We start from the raw sequence: 24,313 nt of genomic DNA on the forward strand, positions 1-24,313 counted from the left end.
AGGGAATCCCCCAGAATTTTAAGGAACCTTATTAGTGGCTCGCGAGCTTAATTACCGCAAATACATTTCACTTTTTTCCAAACCAACTAAAACGTAAACGGTGTATCTTAGAAATTTTAATTATCTCGCGCAATAAAAATTTACGATCGCATAGAAATAATTTTCAGACGTGTAAGCTTAAGAACCATCGAATATTAAAATATCTGTACGAATAATTACGATCAATTAATACGTTTGTAAACTTCAAGAAGAACTTTCGAATTGAAATATTTTAATTTTTATTATCGATTAAAATATCTGAGCAACGTTTATTAATTAATACAGTAAAAGAGAAACGAGAATTAAAAAAACTAGCAATGTCCAATTACAATGTCATTAAAAATAACCCACTACTTTAAAGGTGAGTCTGAAAAGTCTGACAAGTGAGGGAAGTCTGACAAATTATCGAATTCTCCTCAAACCTGAGAAATTTTCTAATTTTCTTCAAACCTGAACGCCTGCAAATCAATTAATTTCAAAGCTTAAATCTTACAATTTTTTTTCAAAACTTAGTGCTTGCAACTCTGTTCAAAGTTTTTAAATTCTTCAATTCCCCTCAAACTTTATAAATTATCCAATTCTCCTCGAACCTGAGAAATTATCGAATTCTCCTCAAACCTTAGAAATTTTCTAATTTTCTTCAAATCTGAACGCTTGCAATCCAATTAATTTCAAAGCTTAAATCTTACAATTTTTTTTCAAAACTTAGTGCTTGCAACTCTATTCAAAGTTTTTAAATTCTTCAATTTCCCTCAAACTTTATAAATTATCCAATTCTCCTCAAACCTGAGAAATTATCGAATTCTCCTCAAACCTTAGAAATTTTCTAATTTTCTTCAAATCTGAACGCTTGCAATCCAATTAATTTCAAAGCTTAAATCTTACAATTTTTTTTCAAAACTTAGTGCTTGCAACTCTGTTCAAAGTTTTTAAATTCTTCAATTCCCCTCAAACTTTATAAATTATCGAGTTCTCCTCGAACCTGAGAAATTTTCGAATTCTGATAAAATCTGAACGCTTGCAATTCAATTAATTTCAAAGCTTAAATCTTACAATTCTTTTCGAACCTAATGATTATAGTTCTTTTCAAAATTTAATGATTACAATTCTTTTGAAAGCTTAATGCTTCGTCTGAGCCATCGAGTGAGAGCAGACCTGAAACGTGGCTCACTAAGAGGGACAGGATGTATTATATTAAGATCCGTATCGCGCATTAACGGCGTTCAATTAAGTAAATAGCTCTCCTGTGAATTTTCTCCGTCTCGAGGCCGTGGAAGATTAATTACAAATTGAATTGGGGTGCAGGTAGAGAACGATCCAACGACTGAGGGGGGTGTGCGCGCGCATATGGCAAAGGGTGTCAGGTTAATTAGGGACATTCGTCCCTGAAGACATCGCTTTGTGACTAGGCGGCTTAACTGGACACGATGCATCGCGACCCCAAACAGCAGCCAGGCCTATAAGCTTGATCCCCATCGACAAGCATTAAGTGCACGGATTTCAGGTGTCCATCTGACCTATGTCGAATTAAGTCTCTCGCTTCGATTCGATCGCAGACGTCGGATTTTGATTTGATCGCTGAGAAACTGACACACACGGCTTCCTTCTTTCTCTGCCCTCGTTTTTATTTATTACTAATTAACCAGTTAAGTGCGTTCGACGTGTAACACACACTCGTCGAACCAAATCTCTTTTTTCTGGAATGCACACACACATCACTATCTATCATATATATTTCATTTTTATTTCAGATCGATATGGAAAGCTACATATATTATTATACTGCTACATATATTATACTACACTGCTGACTGAAGGAATTTTTATTTCTACGAGTTTCGACATTCCAAAGTAGTTGAATAACATCATTCGAATGCATACACAATAGATAGCTCACGGGTATAACGCAAACAAGGTTGAAAAACGCTGAACACCGTGGCGGTCACCCATCCCAATCCGTGTCGCGACGAGTGACACTTAACCTGGTTGATCGCACGACTACCAATGCAAGCACCATCGCCACACTTTTTATATGTTGTTTATACTAATAAAACCTGGTAATATGTTATCTATTGAAACTTTTGGGGATCTGAAGGAGTACATATTCAAATATTTTGCAATTCTTTGAAAACTTGCCATTATTTTTCAAAGTTAATACTTGAAATTCGTTTCAAAGTTATTAAATTTTCTGCAATTTTCAAAGTTCTTAGGTTCTGCAATTCTTCTCAAAGCTCTCAAATTTTGCAGTTCTCCTCAGATCTCTTAAATTTTATAATTCTTTTTAGGGAGCTTAAACCTTCCTGTTCTTTGCAAAATTGCAGTTCTCTTCAAGGCTTCAATTTTACAATTCTCTTCAGGGCAAGTTTAAGCTTTACAAAGCAAGCTCAAGTCCTTGTAACTCCCTGAAAAGCAAGTAAGTTTAAGTTTTGCCACTCCGTTCAGAGCAAGCTTAAACTTTGAAGTTCCTTCCAGAGCAAGCTTAAACCTTGCAATTTTCATCCTCGAAGCTTAAATCGTGCAATTCAAAGCTTAAACCTTGGAATTCCATCCAGAGCAAGCTTAAACCTTGCAATTTTCTTCTTTGAAGCTTGAAGTTTGCAATTCTCTTCTCCAAAACATAACTTCAAAGCTTAAACCTTGCAATTCCCTTCAAATCTTAAGGCTCACAATTCAATTAATCTCAAAGCTTAAATCTTGCAATTCTTTTCAAAACTTAATGCTTGCAATTTTTCTCAAAACTTAATGCTTGCAATTCTTCTCAAAGCTCTTCAATTATGCAATTCGTCTATAAACTCTGAAATTTTACAATTCAGTTCTTTCCAAAGATTAAACCTAGCAATATTTCGCAAGGCTCTTAAATTTTGCAATTTTCAAAGCTCTGAAATTTTTTGTCGAGGCTCTTTCCAATTCTTCTTCAAGCTCTTAACTTTTTCAATTCTCTTCAAATCTTAACGCCTGCAATTCAATTAATCTCAAAGCTTAAATCTTGCAATTCTTTTCAAAACTTAATACTTGCAACTCTTCTAAAAACTCTTAAACTCTCCAATTACCCTCAAACCCTAAAAATTCTCTAATTCCCTTCAAAGCTTAATGAAAGCAATTCAATTAACTTCAAAGCATAAATCTTACCATCATTTTTAAAATTTAATGATTGCAATTCTTCTCAAAGCTTTTTAAATTTTCAAATTCCCTTAAAATCTTATGGTCTGTAATTCAATTAATTTCAAAGCTTAAACCTTGCAATTCTCTTCAAATTTTTCTTTTCAAAACATAATGCTTGCAATTTTTAACAACAAATTATCGAATTCTCCTCAAACCTGATAAATTTTCAAATTCTCCTCAAACCTGATAAATTTTCAAATTCTCCTCAAACCTGATAAATTTTCAAATTCTCCTCAAACCTGATAAATTTTGCAATTCTCTTCAAATCTTAATACTCGCAATTCAATTTATTTCAAACCTTAATGCTTGCAATTTATTGTAAATTTGCAAGTCTTCTCAAAGCTCTTAAATTTTCCAATTCTCAAGGCTCTTATATTTTCAAATTCTCCTCAAGTCTGACAAATTATCGAATTCTTCTCAAAGCTTAATGCCAACAATTCAATTAATTTCAGAGCTTAAATCTTACAATTCTTTTCAAAACAATGCCCGCAACTCTTCTAAAAATTCTTAAATTTCTCAATTCTCCTCGAACCCCCCAAAATTCTCGAGTCCCCCTCGAACCTTAATGCGAGCAATTCGCCAAAACAAATGCTGTTCGCCTGGAAATTGGTGCAGCGGACGCGCGGTTCGAGGAAACAGTCGAGCGCAGGAGTCAAATCGAAAAAAAGGGGGTGCGAAAAAAAAAGAAAAAAAAGAAAATACCGCGCGGGGAAATATCAAAAGCAATCAATTCCTTTTTACCTGGCGAACAATGTACCCAGTGGCGCGTACGCTCTGCTCTGGGCGTTCGCGAACTCTCTATGAGGCGTATGTTGCATATTTAAACCAGTACGCGAGCGTGGAATATAAAGTCCGTTGGAGAAAGCACGCAGTGGAGAGAAAAGGGGGTGCTGGAAGAATTAATAAACCAGCGAAAAGCAATGTCACGTGGTTTATCGCGAAGAAAGAAAAGGGTGCATATGTTTCTTCTGGCTTCGTGGCTGTAATTCTGTCGCAGCTGGCTTGGCCAGCATTAATTATTTTCTGGATTATCGGCTCTTGTTCTGCAGTTTTTAGTTAACAACCAACAATCATATTAGAACTAGCTTTTAATAATTAGATTTTTTTGTATTACGATGTGGTTTTGCAAGTAAATTGTGGAACAATTTTTATTAACACCATTGGTGGTTGTTCGATATATCTCACACGATTGCTTTCATTATTTTAAGATTGTTAATTATTGTCGATTCTTGCCAACAACCAATGATATTACAAACTAAGCTTTTTAAACTAACCCACACACCACTGTGTGCACAAATTTCTTCCTTCTGAAATGATTATATACAAATACACCACATATTAACTATTATATCTCATTTTTACTTCTTGACTGAATGAATTTTATTTCTATGAGTTTCACGACATTCTGAAATAGTTGAATACACCATTCGAATGCTTACACAATAGACAGCCCACGGTTAAAACACAAACAAGGGCGAAAAAACGCTGAACACTGTGGCGGTCACCCATCCCAATCCGCGTCGCAATGAATGACACTTAACCTGGTTGATCGCACGACTACTAATGCAAGCACCATCGCCACACTCTTTACACATTATTTATGTTAATAAAACCTGGTAATATGTTATCCATCGAAATCACGTTGATTGTAATTATGTCGCAAATGACTAGCTAGCATTAATTATTTCTGGATTATCAACTCTTGTACAGCAATTTTTCGTTAACAACCAACGATATTAGAACTAGCTTTTAATAATTAGATTTTTTTGTATTACGATGTGGTCTTGCAAGTAAATTATTCTTCGCATTGTGGAGCAATTTTTATTAACATCATTGGTGGTTGTTTGATATATTTGACATGATTTGCTTTCATTATATTCAGATTGTTAATTATTGTCGATTCTTGCCAATAACCAATGATATTTATTACAAACTAAGCTTTTTAATTAACCCACAACACCACTGTGTGCACAAATTTCTCCCTTCTGGAATGATTATATACAAATACACCACATATTAACTATTATATCTCATTTTTACTTCTTTGACTCTTTATTGATTGAACGAATTTTATTTCTACGAGTTTCACCTTTATATTTATATTTACCTTTGTAATTGGTATTTTTCAATATTTTAAGGCAATCGTGCTCTCAAAGAACGCATTTGAAGACTTTTGGGCAGAAGAAAAAAGTAGAATTTCCGTTTTAGATCTTCGTAATTGTTATTTTTCAATATGTTAAGGCGATCAATGTTTCTCCATAATTTTATTTAATTATAAGGAACGTTGTAGAAGACTTTCGAAAAGAAGGAAAAAGGTGAATTCTTTCGCTAGATATTTGTAATTATTATTTACAAATATTTTAAAACAATTTCTCAATAATAATTAACTAATAAATTGCATTTAATTATTTAATTGTTAGAATTTCTTAACTCTTTGCGGTCGACTAATTTTCTTCTTTTTTTTTGGCCAAAATATTTAGAATTTGAGAGAGACAGGTCTTGTTAAGTGTTGAGAATAATTTCTCGAATTCCTACATTTTTTTTAAAGAATAAAGAAATTATTTCTATGTTGAGAATAATTTCTCAAATTTCAGCACATTTTTTTTTAAAGGATAAGAAAATTGTTTCTAATAATAAATCATTAAATTAATTATATACTTATTTATATAAATTATTATATCTATTTCTATAAATTATTAAAATTTATATAAATTGTGTTATATAAATAAGTATATAATTAATTTTTTTTTTGTCAAAATATTCAGAATTTGAGAGAAACAAGTTCTGTCAAATGTTGAGAATAATTTCTCAATTTTCCATATTTTTTTTAAAGCATAAGAAAATTGTTTCTGAACGATACCTGATTGTTCACCAAAACTGTGCCAAGCCATAGTATTCACGCTCACCTGTCGTAATAGTAGTCCCTGAAATCAGAAAAATCGAGAAAATAATTAGTCAAATCATCGTGGCAACGAGAAGAAAGAAATATGAAATGTTTAAAATACAGAGCTGAATGTTGGCGCAGGGTACAGTTAATGGTCGAGAGAGTAAGCTGAAAAAATTTCAGAGCAATTGGCTGGATAGTTTCATCCTGGCAGAACGAACAGCATCGTTTGTCGACGTGAAACGCGTTTAAAGCTTTTGATGTTAACTTTTTGGATAAAATATTAATTTACAATCTCTGGCTTTGGCGGATGCTCGACTGTCGACTCTCGAGAGAGGTATATTTCGCTTGAAAGGATTTTAAATGCGACAGAAACAATTTGGTTCTTTGTGCTATGATGTGGTCGCCATTGTAGTTGATTTTTTTACCAAATTACGTGTAAATTATTCTTTGTATCGTGGGACAACTTTTATTACACGCTTTTGCTTTCGTAATTGTCAAGATTAAGTAATGTGGTTGGTATATTAGTCGATTTTTAGATATTGTGTTGTTTAACAACTTTTATTACACATTGGTGTTGCTTTCATAATTTTACTTTCATTATTTATTCATCACTGTTAATTATTGTCGACTCTGACGATATTACAACTAAGCTTTTTAATTAACACACCACTGTGTACAAATTTCTCCCTTTTGTAATATTATTTTATGTGCAAACACACCAACACTATCAAATATTTTTATTTCAGATCGACATATCTTTTTCACTCTTTACTGACTGAACGAATTTTATTTCTACAAGTTTCGACATTCTGAAATAGTTGAATACACCATTCGAATGCTTACACAATAGACAGCCCACGGGTAAAACACAAACAAGGTTGAAAAAACGCTGAACACTGTAGCGGTCACCCATCCCAATCCGTGTCGCGACGAGTGACGCTTAACCTGGTTGATCGCACGACTACCAATGCAAACACCATAGCCAAACTTTTTAAACATTATTTATACTAATAAAACCTGGTAATATGTTATCAATTGAAACCTTTGAGGACCTGAATGAGTACATATTCAAATATATTGCAATGCTTTGCAAACGTGCCATTATTTTCCAAACTCAATGCTTGCAATTCTTTTGAAAGCTATTAAATTTTGTAATACAATTTATTTCGAAGCTTAAATTTTGCAATTATTTTCTAAGCTGAATGCCTGCAATTTTTCTCAAAGCTAAGAAATTTTGCAATTCTTCTCGAAGCTCTTGAGTTTTGCAATTTTTAGAGCTCTTAGGTTCTGCAATTCTTCTCAAAGCTCTTAAATCTTGCAGTTCTTTCCAGAGCACTAAAATTTTGTAATTCAATTCCTTTCAAAGCTTAATCCCTTACAATTCTTTGCAAAGTTGCAGTTCTCTTCAAGGCTTTAGTCTTGCAAATTCTCTTACTCAAAATTTAAACCTTGCAATTCTCTTCTTCAAAACTTAAACCTTGAAAGTCTCATCTTCAAAGCTTAAATTTTGCAATTCTCTTCAGAGCAAGCTTAAACCTTGCATTTACCTTCAGAGCAAGCTTAAATCTTGCAATTCTCTTCCTCAAAGCTTAATTTCAAAGCTTAAAGTTTGCAATTATGTCCAGAGCAAGCATAAACTTTGAAATTCTCTTCTTCAAAGCTTAGACTTTGCAATTCTCTTCTTCAAAGCTTAATTTCAAAGCTTAAACCTTGCAATACCCTGCAGAGCAAGCTTAAACCTTGCAATTCTCTTCTTCAAAGCTTAATTTCAAAGCTTAAAGTTTGCAATTATGTCCAGAGCAAGCATAAACTTTGAAATTCTCTTCTTCAAAGCTTAGACTTTGCAATTATCTTCTTCAAAGCTTAATTTCAAAGCTTAAACTTTGCAATTCCCTGCAGAGCAAGCTTAAACCTTGCAATTCTCTTCTTCAAAGCTTAATTTCAAAGCTTAAAGTTTGCAATTATGTCCAGAGCAAGCATAAACTTTGAAATTCTCTTCTTCAAAGCTTAGACTTTGCAATTCTTTTCTTCACAGCTTAATTTCAAAGCTTAAACTTTGCAATTCCCTTCAGAGTAGGCTCAAACCTTGAAAGTCTCTTCTTCAAAGCTTAAATTTTGCAATTCCCTTCAGAGCAGGCTTAAACCTTGCAATTCTCTTCTTCAAAGCTTAATTTCAAAGCTTAAAGTTTGCAATTATGTCCAGAGCAAGCATAAACTTTGAAATTCTCTTCTTCAAAGCTTAGACTTTGCAATTCTCTCCTTCAAAGCTTAATTTCAAAGCTTAAACTTTGCAATTCCCTTCAGAGTAGGCTCAAACCTTGAAAGTCTCCTCTTCAAAGCTTAAATTTTGCAATTCCCTTCAGAGCAGGCTTAAACCTTGCAATTCTCTTCTTCAAAGCTTAATTTCAAAGTTTAAACTTTGCAATTCCCTTCAGAGCAAGCTTAAATCTTGAAAGGCTCTTCTTTAAAGCTTAAATTTTGCAATTCTCTTCAGAGCAAGCTTAAACCTTGCAATTCTCTTCTTCAAAGCTTAATTTCAAAGCTTAAAGTTTGCAATTATGTCCAGAGCAAGCATAAACTTTGAAATTCTCTTCTTCAAAGCTTAGACTTTGCAATTCTCTCCTTCAAAGCTTAATTTCAAAGCTTAAACCTTGCAATTCCCTTCAGAGTAAGTTTAAACCTCGAAAGTCACTTCTTGGAAGCTTAAATTTTGCAATTCCCTTCAGAGCAAGCTTAAACCTTGCAATTCTCTTCTTCAAAGCTTAATTTCAAAGTTTAAACTTTGCAATTCCCTTCAGAGCAAGCTTAAATCTTGTAAGGCTCTTCTTTAAAGCTTAAATTTTGCAATCCTCTTCAGATCAAGCTTAAACCTTGCAATTCTCTTCTTCAAAGCTTAATTTCAAAGCTTAAACTTTGCAATCATGTCGAGAGCAAGCATAAACTTTGAAATTCTCTTCTTCAAAGCTTAGACTTTGCAATTCTCTCCTTCAAAGCTTAATTTCAAAGCTTAAACCTTGCAATTCCCTTCAGAGTAAGTTTAAACCTCGAAAGTCACTTCTTGGAAGCTTAAATTTTGCAATTCCCTTCAGAGCAGGCTTAAACCTTGCAATTCTCTTCTTCAAAGCTTAATTTCAAAGTTTAAACTTTGCAATTCCCTTCAGAGCAAGCTTAAATCTTGAAAGGCTCTTCTTTAAAGCTTAAATTTTGCAATTCTCTTCAGAGCAAGCTTAAACCTAGCAATTCTCTACTTCAAAGCTTAATTTCAAAGCTTAAACTTTGCAATCATGTCGAGAGCAAGCATAAACTTTGAAATTCTCTTCTTCAAAGCTTAGACTTTGCAATTCTCTCCTTCAAAGCTTAATTTCAAAGCTTAAACCTTGCAATTCCCTTCAGAGTAAGTTTAAACCTTGAAAGTCACTTCTTGGAAGCTTAAATTTTGCAATTCCCTTCAGAGCAGGCTTAAACCTTGCAATTCTCTTCTTCAAAGCTTAATTTCAAAGCTTAAAGTTTGCAATTATGTCCAGAACAAGCATAAACTTTGAAATTCTCTTCTTCAAAGCTTAATTTCAAAGTTTAAACTTTGCAATTCCCTTCAGAGTAGGCTCAAACCTTGAAAGTCTCCTCTTCAAAGCTTAAATTTTGCAATTCCCTTCAGAGCAGGCTTAAACCTTGCAATTCTCTTCTTCAAAGCTTAATTTCAAAGCTTAAACTTTGCAATCATGTCGAGAGCAAGCATAAACTTTGAAATTCTCTTCTTCAAAGCTTAGACTTTGCAATTCTCTTCTTCAAAGCTTAATTTCAAAGCTTAAACCTTGCAATTCCCTTCAGAGTAAGTTTAAACCTTGAAAGTCACTTCTTGGAAGCTTAAATTTTGCAATTCCCTTCAGGGCAAGCTTAAACCTTGCAATTCTCTTCTTCAAAGCTTAATTTCAAAGTTTAAACTTTGCAATTCCCTTCAGAGCAAGCTTAAACCTTGCAATTCTCTTCTTCAAAGCTTAGACTTTGCAATTCTCTTCTCCAAAGCTTAATTTCAAAGCTTAAACTTTGACATTCTTTCCAGAGCAAGCTTAAACCTTACAATTCTCTTTTTCAAAGCTTAGACTTTGCAATTCTCTTCTTCAAAGCTTAATTTCAATGCTTAAACCTTGCAATTCCCTTCAGAGCAAGCTTAAACTTTGCAATTCCCTTCAGAGCAAGCTTAAACTTTGAATGTCTCTTCTTTAAAGCTTAGTCCTTGCAATTTTTCTCAAAGCTCTTAAATTTTCCAATTCTCCTCAAACCCCATAAATTCTGGAATTCTCTTCAAAGCTCTAAAATTGTTCAATTTCCAAATTTTTGCATATATACAGACTAGCACGAAGCTGTTCTCTTAAAAATAACTAAAAACCATCAGAACTTCGTTTCTACAGTAATTAAATGGCAGAGGTTATTTTAGTACGAGACGAAGAAGATCTCCCAGATTTTTTTAATGGACAGCAATTTCCGGCTGGCGAAACCAGGCCACAGGAAGTAAGAAATTTAACGTCTTTTAAATAGAAAATTGTGTCATTAGACGTTTAAAGGGACAGAAGAATTCGTGAACAAATTTCTGAAAATTCTCTGTAGAAAATAAACGACTTAAAAAGAAAATAGTTCCAATAAATGTTGTTCATCTTAACATAAATTATCTAAAAAAAATAGATATAGTAAGAAATTTAACGTCTTTTAAATTGAAAATTGTGTCATTAGACGTTTAAAAGGACAGAAGAATTCGTGAAAAAATTTCTGAAAATTCTCTGTCGAAAATGAACGACTTAAAAAAAAAATAGTTCCAATAAATGTTGTTCAACTTAACATAAATTATCTAAAAAAAATAGATATAGTAAGAAATTTAACGTTTTTTAAATTGAAAATTGTGTCATTAGACGTTTAAAGGGACAGAAGAATTCCTGAAAAAATTTCTGAAAATTCTCTGTCGAAAATAAACGACTTAAAAAGAAAATAGTTCCAATAAATGTTGTTCAACTTAACATAAATTATCTAAAAAAAATAGATATAGTAAAAAATTTAACGTCTTTTAAATAGAAAATTGTGTCAATGAACGTTTAAAAGGACAGAAGAATTCGTGAACAAATTTCTAAAAATTCTCTGTCGAAAATGAACGACTTAAAAAAAAAATAGTTCCAATAAATGTTGTTCATCTTAACATAAATTATCTAAAAAAAAATAGATATAGTAAAAAATTTAACGTCTTTTAAATAGAAAATTATGTCATTGAACATTTAAAAGGACAGAAGAATTCGTGAACAAATTTCTGAAAATTCTCTGTCGAAAATAAACGACTTAAAAAAAAAATAGTTCCAATAAATGTTGTTCATCTTAACAAAATCTACCTAAATAAAAAAAAAATAGATATAATACAAGTTCGTTTCCACGCTGTTGAAGATATCGATTACTGCGAAAGGTTTTCGAGGAATTCGCCTCAAATCGATAGCTTGCAACTTTAACACTAATAGAAATCGCTGTTTTATGCTGTTCCAAGAAACATATATCGCAGAAAATAATATCAGCCACATTCATCCATCAAATCATATTTTTTCAACCTCAAAAAATTTCTACAAATTTGTTGAAAAAAAAAGAAAATGTTTGACTGGCAAATTAAATGGAATTAAATTAATGAAACTTTTTTTTGGGGTTGGTCAAGAATCATATATCGCAGAAAATAATATCATCCATCAAATCATATTTTTTCAACCTCAAAAAATTTCTACAAATTTGTTGAAAAAAAAAGAAAATGTTTGACTGGCAAATTAAATGGAATGAAATTAATGAAACTTTTTTTTGGGGTTGCAATGTTTGACAAATGCTGGCAAATGCCTTCTGACACGCGCACGTTGGTTTACGCGAAAGAGAATTGTCGACAATCAAGAGCAGAGCGACGATAATCGAATTTGTGCGACGATCGACCGAACGAAAAGTGTTTCAGTCAATAAACGGTCTATTAAATGCCGTTTAAATACACGATTTCTGGCGTCGAATGAGAGGAAACGGCCGCGAAAGGGGAAGATCGACTTGCCAGGAAATTGCCAATTACTCTGATTGTTTTGTTTTAAACGGAAGCTGGCTCTGTTTGGAAATATTCAACGCTGGTCTCTGTCTTTGCGTTTAAACGCCAGGCTCTGCAAACAATCTTCAGAGACTTTCTGCTTAAACAAATTTCAAGCCAATTAACTGGAAACTGCTCTCCAGCGGCTGAGGATATTAAAAATTTCCCGATATTTATTTGATGTTTTATTGAGTTTACGTGAAGTCTTGCGACAAAATAATGAGATTCATTAATACTGTAGAGTTAATTATCGGTTATGTCTCAGTCATCTCTTAAAAATTGAGATTTTATCTTTTGAGAATATCGTACCCTCCGTGATTACATGTATACGATTTTAATTAGTTTTGGTTTTAATTTAATATAACTGTGATCAAAATCTAGAAAACAAAGACTGTGACTGGACTGTGATCAAAATCCAGAAAACAAAGACTGTGACTGGACTGTAATCACAGTCCAAAAACGGGTACTGTGATTGGACTGTGATTGGACTATGATTGGACTATGATTGGACTGTAATCACAGTCCAAAAGACGACGACTGTAATTGGACTGTGATTGGACTGTAATCACAGTCCAAAAGGCGAGGACTGTAATTGGACTGTAATCACAGTCCAAAAGGCGAGGACTGTAATTGGACTGTGATTGGACTATAATCACAGTCCAAAAGACGAGGACTGTAATTCGACTGTGATTGGACTGTAATCACAATCCAAAAGACGAGGACTGTAATTGGACTGTAATCACAGTTCAAAAGACGAGGACTGTAATTGGACTGTGATTGGACTGTAATCACAGTCCAAAAGACGAGGACTGTAATTGGACTGTGATTGGACTGTAATCACAGTCCAAAAGACGAGGACTGTAATTGGACTGTGATTGGACTGTAATCACAGTCCAAAAGGCGAGGACTGTAATTGGACTGTAATCACAGTCCAAAATACGAGGACTGTAATTGGACTGTGATTGGACTGTAATCACAGTCCAAAAGACGAGGACTGTAATTGGACTGTAATCACAGTCCAAAAGACGAGGACTGTGATTGGACTGTAATCACAGTCCAAAAGGCGAGGACTGTAATTGGACTGTAATCACAGTCCAAAAGACGAGGACTGTAATTGGACTGTAATCACAGTCCAAAAGACGAGGACTGTAATTGGACTGTAATTGGACTGTAATCACAGTCCAAAAGACGAGGACTGTAATTGGACTGTGATTGGACTGTAATCACAGTCCAAAAGACGAGGACTGTAATTCGACTGTGATTGGACTGTAATCACAGTCCAAAAGACGAGGATTGTAATTGGACTGTAATCACAGTCCAAAAGACGAGGACTGTAATTGGACTGTGATTGGACTGTAATCACAGTCCAAAAGACGAGGACTGTAATTGGACTGTGATTGGACTGTAATCACAGTCCAAAAGACGAGGACTGTAATTGGACTGTGATTGGACTGTAATCACAGTCCAAAAGGCGAGGACTGTAATTGGACTGTAATCACAGTCCAAAATACGAGGACTGTAATTGGACTGTGATTGGACTGTAATCACAGTCCAAAAGACGAGGACTGTAATTGGACTGTAATCACAGTCCAAAAGACGAGGACTGTGATTGGACTGTAATCACAGTCCAAAAGGCGAGGACTGTAATTGGACTGTAATCACAGTCCAAAAGACGAGGACTGTAATTGGACTGTAATCACAGTCCAAAAGACGAGGACTGTAATTGGACTGTAATTGGACTGTAATCACAGTCCAAAAGACGAGGACTGTAATTGGACTGTGATTGGACTGTAATCACAGTCCAAAAGACGAGGACTGTAATTCGACTGTGATTGGACTGTAATCACAGTCCAAAAGACGAGGACTGTAATTGGACTGTAATCACAGTCCAAAAGACGAGGACTGTAATTGGACTGTAATCGCAGTCCAAAAGACGAGGACTGTAATTGGACTGTAATCACAGTCCAAAAGACGAAGACTGTGACTGGACTGTAGTTACAGTCCAGGAAACAAAAATAATGACTGGACTGTGATCACAGTCCAGAAAATGTCGACGACGAGAACTGTAATTTCAATTACATAGTATTGCGAAAAGTAGACTGTGATTACAGTCCAGAGAAAGTGAAAAATAGAAGACTGTAATCTCAGTCGCGTGGCATTGCAAACAGGAAACTAAAAACACAGTCCAGAAAACGTCAACGATGGAAACTCTAATATCAATTCCATAGTATTGCGAAAAGGAGACTGTAATTACAGTCCAGAAAACGTCGACAGTACAAACTTTAATCTCAGTTACGTAGAATTACAACTAGAAAACTGAGAACACAGTCCAGAAAACATCAACGATAAAGACTGCAATTTACATTGCACAACAATAATCCATAAAACAGAGAAATTGAAAGCAATCAGCTGCAATCTTACTCACACAATTAACAGTAATTCTCAAAATAAATTCCATCGCCCAAAAATTCTAATAAAAAAAAGAAACCAGTCACATTTAAAACACATTAAATTCGCGAGCTGCATTTCGCGCGACGCGCCCTTTAATTAAACTGATAAACCCGTTGAAAAATACATTTTTCAGGCTAATTCTCAAAGCAACTCTCAATGAAACGCTCGCAAAACGTTGAACATCAGAATTCTGACGAGTGAAACATTTTTCATGCGTGCGACTTTATCAGTCGTTTCGAAAAAAGCACGTTTTCAATTGCAGTGTATTTAAATGCGAAGGTGAAAAGAATTCAGTTTGAAATGTGAGGAGGCTGTTTCACATCCGCTTTGGCCGTTTCGAGTTTGTACGCTGAAGCTATTGATGGCACACGTTACATAGTAATAAGGTCCTCGATTAGCATGTGTGACCGGATAGTCAATAGAACGGGTAGAGCCGAAACGAGGCTTCCACTCGAGCCAATTAGACCCGCATTCCTCCTAGGAGACTCCTTTTGAGCTCTGAATTACATGGTGGAGGAGAAGATGGCCGCATAAATAGCTGCTGGGATATAATAAACGGTGAACAGAGGCTGCGATGTAGTCCCTTAATTATTGGACACGCGTTATAAACTTGGTTTCTTCTGCAAACAATTTTATTGCTACAATATTGGCGAGTTTTGAGGTTCCATTGATCGAATGGAAGATGGAAAGTCATTGAAATTTAGTGATTTAGAAATTTATAATAAATATCTTATCTAATACTATGATAAAGTATTTTAATTTCTAATTTTAATTATTAAAATACTATGATAAAGTATTTTAATTTCTAATTTTAATTATTAAAATACTATGATAAAGTATTTTAATTTCTAATTTTAATTATTTGCTATGGACTTTAGCATCAGAAACTAAGTATTATAAAACTAAGTACTATAATAAAATACTAATAAAATATTAATACTATAAAACTAAATACTGTAATAAAATAGTATAATAAAGAAATCTAATTTCTAATTTTAATTATTTATTAATTATTTATTATGGACTTTAGTCTCAAAAACTAAGTACTATAAAAAATGTTAGTACTGTAAAATTAAATACTATAAGAAAATACTAATACTATAAAATTAAATACTATAATAAAATATTAATACTATAAAACTAAACACTATAATAAAGTGTTTTAATTTCTAATTTCATTTATTTATTACAAAAGTTTAAAGAAGAACGAAGAAGTTGGTCAACTCAAAATTCCAGCAATAATTACACAAATAATGAAGAGAAAAAAAATTGATCTAATACTATAAAAAAAAAAAATTATAATACAGTATCCTAATTTTTAATTTTAATTATTTACTGCAGAAGTTTAAAGAAGAGATGGTACATTTGTAGGTTTTAGCATCATAAATCTGGTCAACTAAAAATTCCAGCAATAATAATAATAATAGTAATAATAACAATGGAATAAAAAAAGAATGTAATGGAATAACGAAACCCATTGCAGATCAATTACTACATCTTCTATCATTTATCACACAAAATCGAGCATGAAACACGACTTCTCGACATGGCATATAACCGACATCACCAGTGATTAATAGCTCTGAATTCCAGCTTAATTGAACAACACTTGTATTTTTCTGTCGAGCAATCAAATATAAATAAAACTATCTTTTACCATTAGCAAAGTGTTTCTAACCATCCGCCATATTGGATCTTACAATTTTTTCGTGTTATATTGGGCTGTTCATTCTTTTTTCTATGAAAATTAAACACAGTTCTTATATATTAAAAGTTGAACGTTCAAGTTTTGAAATTTCAAGTTTGCAGCTTCAAATCTAAAGTTTCGAGACTAAAGATTCAAGTCTCAAGCTTGATGGTTGAAATTTCAAGTTTCGAACTTGAAAATCGAGGCTTTAAGTTCGAAGTTTCAAGTTTGAAGCCTCAAATTTGAAGCTTAAAGTTTAAAAATTCAAGTCTCAAGCTTGAAGGTTGAAGCTTTGAATTTGAAAATTCAAGTTTGATACCTCAACTTTCAAGCTTAAAGTTTAAAGATTCAAATCTCAAGCTTGAAGGTTGAAATTTCAAGTTTCGAACCTGAAAGTTCAAGCTTTAAGTTTGAAATTTCAAGTTTGAATCCTCAAATTTCAAGCTTCAAATCCAAAGTTTCAAGTCTCAAGCTTGAAAGTTGAAACATCAAGTTTCGAAATTTCAAGTTTGAAGCTTCAAATCTCAACCTCCAAGTCTTCAGCTTGAAAAATCGAGGCTTTAAGTTTGAAAATTTAAGTTTGAAGCTTCAAATATCAAGCCTCAAGTTTAAAGCTTCAAGTCTCAAGCTTAAAAGTTGAAGCTTCGAGTATTAAAGCCTCAAGTCTCAAGCTTGATGGTTGAAATTTCAAGTTTCGAACTTGAAAATCGAGGCTTTAAGTTCGAAGTTTCAAGTTTGAAGCCTCAAATTTGAAGCTTAAAGTTTAAAAATTCAAGTCTCAAGCTTGAAGGTTGAAGCTTTGAATTTGAAATTTCAAGTTTGAGGCCTCAAATTTCAAGCTTCAAGTTTAAAGATTCAAATCTCAAGCTTGAAGACTGAAATTTTAAGTTCCAAACCTGAAAGTTCAAGCTTTAAGTTTAAAATTTCAAGTTTCAAGCTTTAAGTCTCAAGCTTCGAATCCCAAGCTTCAAATCTCAAGCTTCAAATCTCAAGCTTCAAGTCTCAAGCTTAAAGGTAGAAGCCTCAAGTTTGAAATTTCAAAGTTTGGAGCTTCAAATCGCAAGCATCAGGTCTCAAGTTTGAAAATCGAACCTTCAAGTTTCGAAATGTCAAGTTTGAAGCTTCAAGTTTCGAAATTTCGAGTTTGAAGCTTCAAGTTCAAAGCCTCAAGTCTCAAGCTTGAAGTTTGAAATTTCAAAATTGTTGAAAAAAAAAGAAAATGTTTCTGAGGGCGATCGCAAAGTGAAAAATATGCGTCAAAGCGTTAATCGAGCGTAGAAAAAAAAAATGTCGACGTCAGGAACTTTACAGACATCGATCAGCGCGTTCATAACTCGAATATCCGAATATTGTTCGCCGCTCGAGAGCGCAGCGACGACTGTTCAGAGCGCGGCAGTGATTGGACACGAATGGGGCGAATCGATTGACGATTGCTGAACCGCATAATTCGGAATGCGGGGTTTACCCAAAGATTCCAACTTTATTCGGCTGTTACTTGATAAATTCGAGCGAGAACGTCGACGACAGTGGGCGAGAACATAAAAAAAAATCAAAATAAAAACGCTCCACTGAAAAATGTGATATTTTTTCAGCGAATTATACGAAACACGCTGGACTCGCGTTTAAACGAATCTTCAGCGCGGATTTTTGTCGAAGCATTTCGCGAAAATATACGTTTCGCGGGGCTGAAATATTTGAAATGAACGTACGCGTGTGCAGAATGGCTCGCGGATCGATCGTAACGATATTTCAGTTGGTTCTGATAATGTTGAATGAAAATGTTTCGTTTCCACTGAGCGGTGGATTTTATTACTGTGGAAAATATGATTGCAAGTAAGGAGTGAGTTTGCGTTGGGTTATTTTTTAGATTACGTTTCGTTATTTGGGATTATTCGACTACTTCTTCTTTTGGATGATTAAGAAGATCTGGAAGAAACACGATTAATTGGCGCTGACTGAAGAATGACTAACAAAAATTATTGAAAGTAAGAGGTAAGGTTGTGTTGGGTTATTTCTTACTGACTGTGACTGGACTGTAATCACAGTCCAAAAGAATAAGACTGCGATTGGACTGTCAACACAGTCCAGAAGACTAAAACTGTGACTGGACTGTAATCACAGTCCAAAAGACTAAAACTATGATTGGACTGTGATCACAGTCCAAAAGACTAAGACTGTGATTGGACTGTGATCACAGTCCAGAAGACTAAGACCGTGATTGGACTGTGATCACAGTCCAGAAGACTAAGACTGTGCTTGGACTGTGATCACAGTTCAAACGACGAGGACTGTGACTGGACTGTAATTACAGTCCAAAAGACGAGGACTGTAATTGGACTGTAATTGGACTGTAATCACAGTCCAAAAGACGAGGACTGTGATTGGACTGTGATTGGACTGTAATCACAGTCCAAAAGACGAGGACTGTAATTAGACTGTAATTGGACTGTAATCACAGTCCAAAAGACGAGGACTGTAATTGGACTGTAATCACAGTCCAAAAGACGAGGACTGTAATTGGACTGTAATTGGACTGTAATCACAGTTTAAAAGATGAGGACTGTGACTGGACTGTAATCACAGTCCAAAAGACGAGGACTGTAATTGGACTGTAATTGGACTGTAATCTCAGTCCAACAGACAAAGATTGTGACTGGACTGTAATCACAGTCCAAAAGGCGAAGACTGCGACTGGACTGTAGTCCACACAGTTAAGAAAAATTATTGAAAGTAAAAAATAAGGTGAAAGTAAGAAGTAAGGTTGTGTTGGGTTATCTTTTAGGTTATATTTGGTTATTTAGGATTATTGTACCTCTTTTAGTGGATAATCTAAAAGAAAAACGCTTAATTAGTATTAAATAAAGAATTAATGTATATACAACAAAAGTTATTGAAAGTAAGAAGTAGGGTTACATTGGATTATTTTTAAGATAATGTACGATTATTTAGGTTATTTAGTCCATAAATTTAATGACCACTTAATCGCGTCCCAATTAAAAACAGTACTCGTCGCAGAATTCCCTCATTTTAATCGGAATAACAAGTTCGCATTTACGATCGCCAGAAAATTCATTGCTTTCGGATATTCATACAGACGCGCGCAGTCAGCATCTGTCATGTTTTAATTTATGCCAGCTTAATTAACGACCATGCGTTCGCATACTTTTAATTTCCATTAAACACTGCTGTCAAATTTCGCGTCGTTTCAGTATCGTCTCGCGGTTAAAATTACTATTGGTCCTGCTCCAGAGAACGTTAACAAAATCACAAAAAAAAAGCGACCATCCCCTAACACGTCTGGATGGGCACTGACGCGAGCGGCAGTACTCGCGCTCCCTCGCAGCGTCTCGCGCATGCGCGCTGGACCCAACTCCACTCCACTGCAACTGCGAAGCGCACAGTTCCTCGCGAAGACTTTTTCGTAATCTTGAAGAAAGAATCGTAGGAAAAGGAATTCGTTATGTTAATATCAAGTGAAAATAATAGTTGCTGCAAATATGACAGCATTTAAGCACTCCTCACATTATTCTAAATACAAATTTACCACTTTTCACGTGCAATTACGTGTTCTTTTATTGCTAATGACACTTTTTATTGTACTCGTTAAGGTAAATTTCCTTTTTCCACACTTCGCAGTACGAAATTAATTTTGTTCCAAATATTATCAATTTTCAAATTATTACTCTACTCTCTAATTATCTTTGTATTTATTTTTTTTTCTTTACTATATTTTTTTATATATTTTTCTTTATCATATTTTCTTTATTTGTTTACTGATATCGATGGAAATTCGATAAAAAATTGAGAATGATGAATAAGAAAGCAGAAATGGATGAATGAAAAGTGGAGTTTCGAGTGTGGACCGTTTTTAGGAAATTTCGTATACAATTTCAGTTCTTATTGCGGCTGCTCTTCTTTCCTCGACTCTGCTCTCGCTATGACCTTCGACGATGGCTGGAATTCAATGTTTCCCTTTCGTCGTCCATTTATTCCTCTGCCACGTTCGATTCGCGACCCTTTTGACCGTTTGCCGATAATGTTACGATAACGAGTCAATGTTTGGCTCTTTTCTACGTGAGAAATCACGGAGCTCTCTTAACGCGAGGCACGAAAGTCCAGTTCCACTGAGATTTGCCCTGATTTCGCGCAGAAAGTCGAATAAGAAAGCAATGTTCAGATTTGAAAAAAAAAAAAAAAAAAAATAGAATAAGAAACCAATGTTCAGATTTGCAAAATAAAGTCGCATAGGAAAGCAATGTTCAGATTTGAAAAAAAAACAGTCGAACAAGCAAGCAATGTTCAGATTTGAAAAAAAATTCCAATAAGAAAGCAATGTTCAGATTTGTAAAATAAAGTCGAATAAGAAATCAGATTTGAAAAAAAAGTCGAATAAGCAAGCAATGTTCAGATTTGAAAAAAAAAGTCGAATAAGAAACCAATGTTCAGATTTGAAAAAAAGTCGAATAAGAAAGCAATGTTCAGATTTAAAAAAAAAAGTTGAATAAGAAACCAGTTTTCAGATTTGAAAAAAAAAGTTGAATAAGAACGCAATGCTCAGATTTGAAAAAAAAAAAAATAGAATAAGAAACCAATGTTCAGATTTGAAAAAAAGGGCGAATAAGAACAAAATAAAATAAGTGGAATAAAAAAAAAATATTGCAATAGTAAATAAAATTTTATATAAGTGGAGATGTTTTGGTATTTTTTAAGAATAAATGAATTAATTTGTATAGACAGCAATATGAATGAATTAAATTAAATATTAAAATGCAAAATTAATTTTCTACATTTTGTATCAAGGATAATTAATTTCATTTTTATCAATTTAAATATCTCCAAGATAAAAGAGCTAATTTTGTGTTGAATTAAAATTGTGAATATATAATTTATCAATTTCATTGATATCCAATTTTTCATTAAATGAATTTAATTCAGATAAATATACGAAAAATATAAGACGATACATTTGTAATATAAATTTCACTAAAAAAAAAGAAAGTCTTTAATTAAATAAATTTATGTAAATTTTATTTATTTCAGATGTATTTAGAAAACAAATTTCAATAAAAAAATAAAATTAAAAATAGATTTATATAAATTTTATTTACTTCAGATGTATTTAGAAAACAAACTTCAATAAAAAAATATTTAACTAAATAAATTTATATAAATTTTATTTATTTCAGATGTATTTAGAAAACAAATTTCAATGAAAAAATATTAAAAAACTGAGTTGCAGTTACATAATTTTTTGAGTGCTCAGCGAAATGCGTTTAGGACGCAGAAATATTGAGTAAATTCGAGAAAAGAACGTGAAATTTAAATATTATCTCAAAGATAAAAGGACCAATTTTTCGATGAATTAAAATTATAAATACATAATCAGAGATTAAATGCTACTCAATTTTATTGATATCTATTTTTTTTTTTAAATGAATTTAATTCAAATATATTTACAAAAAAAATTAAACGATACATTTATAAAATAAATTTGAATAAAAAAGAAGTGTTTAAATAAATAAATTCAATTCTAATAAATCTATAAAAAATATTAAGACGATACATTTGTAAAACAAATTTCAGTAAAAAAAAAAAGAAAAGTAGAGATCCATTAAAACTATTAATATACAATTAAAATTATTAATGTATCATTAATATATAATATATCAATTTTATCGATATCTAATTTTTTATTAAATGAATTTATGAATATTCAAATAAATTTGCAAAAAAAATTAAATCATAAATTTGTAAAATAAATTTTAGTAGGAAAAAATAGAGTTGCAGTTACATAATTTCGTGAGTGCTCAGCGAAACGCGTTTAGGACGCAGAAATATTGAGTAAATTCGAAAAAAGAACGCGTGTTCTCGTTCGAGCGTGAAAGGGAACGGTTGAATTTATATTTGTTGAAGCCAGGTTGTTGGGAACCGCAAGAAAGGGAATAACTGGAGTATCGCGCTCTCTCTGGCTGATAGCTTTGTCTCGTTATCGCGACGTTATCGTTGCTGGCGTGAAAAAGGTTACGATCGAACGATACAGCCGAAGCGAAGAAGGTGAAACGGGGTCTGCGTTTCCCTGAAAAGGGAACGAGGAATACCGGAAAAGGTGCGAGACGCGGTGGAAATTTAAAATCGAGGATTCTCGCGGCCATTCTTCGATTCTGAAATTGCTTCTTTTTGAAATTATCATTTCTTCTCGTACCTTGGGAAAATAAAGAAGCGTTCGATCTTTTTGAGATTGAAATATTTAACTCAGAAAAATATGTTAATGAAGTGTTCGATTTTTCAAACTGAAGTATTTCTAATTCGTTCAATTTCGAGAAATTAAATTTACTTACATCTTTTTTATACATTTCGAATTCAACTTTAGCTCAACTTTCCAATTCGCTCGATATCGCGAAAGCTGTTGCAAAATAAGTAAAGACGACGATAGCATTTGAAAGCTGTACGCAGCGATAATCGAAATAAATTCAACTAGCTAATGGCTGGTTCGAGCCATCCACCCTTAATCTCATTTAAGATTCTATTATCGTCCTGTAAAATGCTCGCGCTTTGAAATACTCGAAACTTTTATCCCCGCGGGGAACTGATACCCGACTAACCCCCCCTCCTGCTGAACAACTTGTCTCGTTATCTTAATATTCCTACGAAATGAACAAAGAAGTCTTGAGAAGGCGAAAAACGCGAGTGAGAAGCTAAGAAACAGCAAGGACTTAAAAAGAGAAAACGAAATTCGACAACAACGAAGAAATTCTATCTTCTGTCCTGTCGAGTGCAAAGATACCTCATATCTGTGCAATTCGAGGTAAATAAAGGCTCCTCGAAGCGCCATTGGCAATAACAGAACGCAATTACACGTGAAAAGTGGTAAATTTGTATTTAGAATAATGTGAGGAGTGCTTAAATGCTGCCATATTTGCAGCAACTATTATTTTCACTTGATATTAACATAACGAATTCCTTTTCCTACGATTCTTTCTTCAAGTTTACGAAAAAGTCTTCGCGAGGAACTGTGCGCCTCGCAGTTGCAGTGGAGTGGAGTTGGATGCAGCGCGCATGCGCGAGACGCTGCGAGGGAGCGCGAGTACTGCCGCTCGCGTCAGTGCCCATCCAGACGCGTTAGGGGATGGTCGCTTTTTTTTTGTGATTTTGTTAACGTTCTCTGGAGCAGGACCAATAGCAATTTTAACCGCGAGACGATACTGAAACGACGCGAAATTTGACAGCAGTGTTTAATGGAAATTAAAAGTACGCGAACGCATGGTCGTTAATTAAGCTGGCATAAATTAAAACATGACAGATGCTGACTGCGCGCGTCTGTATGAATATCCGAAAGCAATGAATTTTCTGGCGATCGTAAATGCGAATTTGTTATTCCGATTAAAATGAGGGAATTCTGCGACGAGTACTGTTTTTAATTGGGACGCGATTAAGTGGTCATTAAATTTATAGACTAAATAACCTAAATGATCGTACATTATCTTAAAAATAATGGAACGTAACCTTACTTCTTACTTTCAATAACTTTTGTTGTATATACAGTAATTCTTTATTTAATACTAATTAAGCGTTTTTCTTTTAGATTATCCACTAGAAGAGGTACAATGATCCTAAATAACCTAACATAACCTTAAAAGTAATTCAACATAATATTACTTTTTACTTTCAGTAATTTTTCTTACTATTCTTTATTTTGTAACTGATCTTCACTTAGTATCAATGAATCATTGCTCTTCTAGATTATCCAAAAGAAGAAATGCAATAGTTTTAAACAAATGAATCTAACATAACCTTAAAAATAATCCAACATAATATTACTTTTTACTTTCAATCATTTTTCTTACTATTCTTCATTTTGTTTCCACTCTTCATTTAGTGAGTAACTAGTAGTAACTAGTAGTAGTAGTAGTAAGAACAACAACAGTAGTAGCAGTGGTAGTGGCAGTAGTAATAGTACTAGAAGAAGTAGTAGTAGTAGTAGTGGAAGTGGAAATAGTAGTAG

General features: G+C 33.5%; 2 protein-coding genes across 2 annotated transcripts in view; both read right to left on the reverse strand.

Moving 5' to 3' along the window:
* Window positions 1–24,313, reverse strand: part of LOC143431679 (protein masquerade-like) — a 360,601-nt gene that overhangs the window by 140,626 nt on the left and 195,662 nt on the right. The gene's annotated exons all lie outside the window — the stretch shown is intronic.
* LOC143431702 (uncharacterized) overlaps window positions 1–24,313 on the reverse strand; it is a 245,147-nt gene that overhangs the window by 42,112 nt on the left and 178,722 nt on the right. Inside the window, exon 5 of the mRNA XM_076908641.1 lies at window positions 6,108–6,125. Coding sequence (XP_076764756.1) covers window positions 6,108–6,125 — 18 coding nt within the window. The remainder of the gene's footprint in view (window positions 1–6,107; window positions 6,126–24,313) is intronic.

The sequence above is a fragment of the Xylocopa sonorina genome, unplaced genomic scaffold, assembly GCF_050948175.1.
Source record: "Xylocopa sonorina isolate GNS202 unplaced genomic scaffold, iyXylSono1_principal scaffold0014, whole genome shotgun sequence".
Lineage (NCBI taxonomy): Eukaryota > Metazoa > Arthropoda > Insecta > Hymenoptera > Apidae > Xylocopa > Xylocopa sonorina.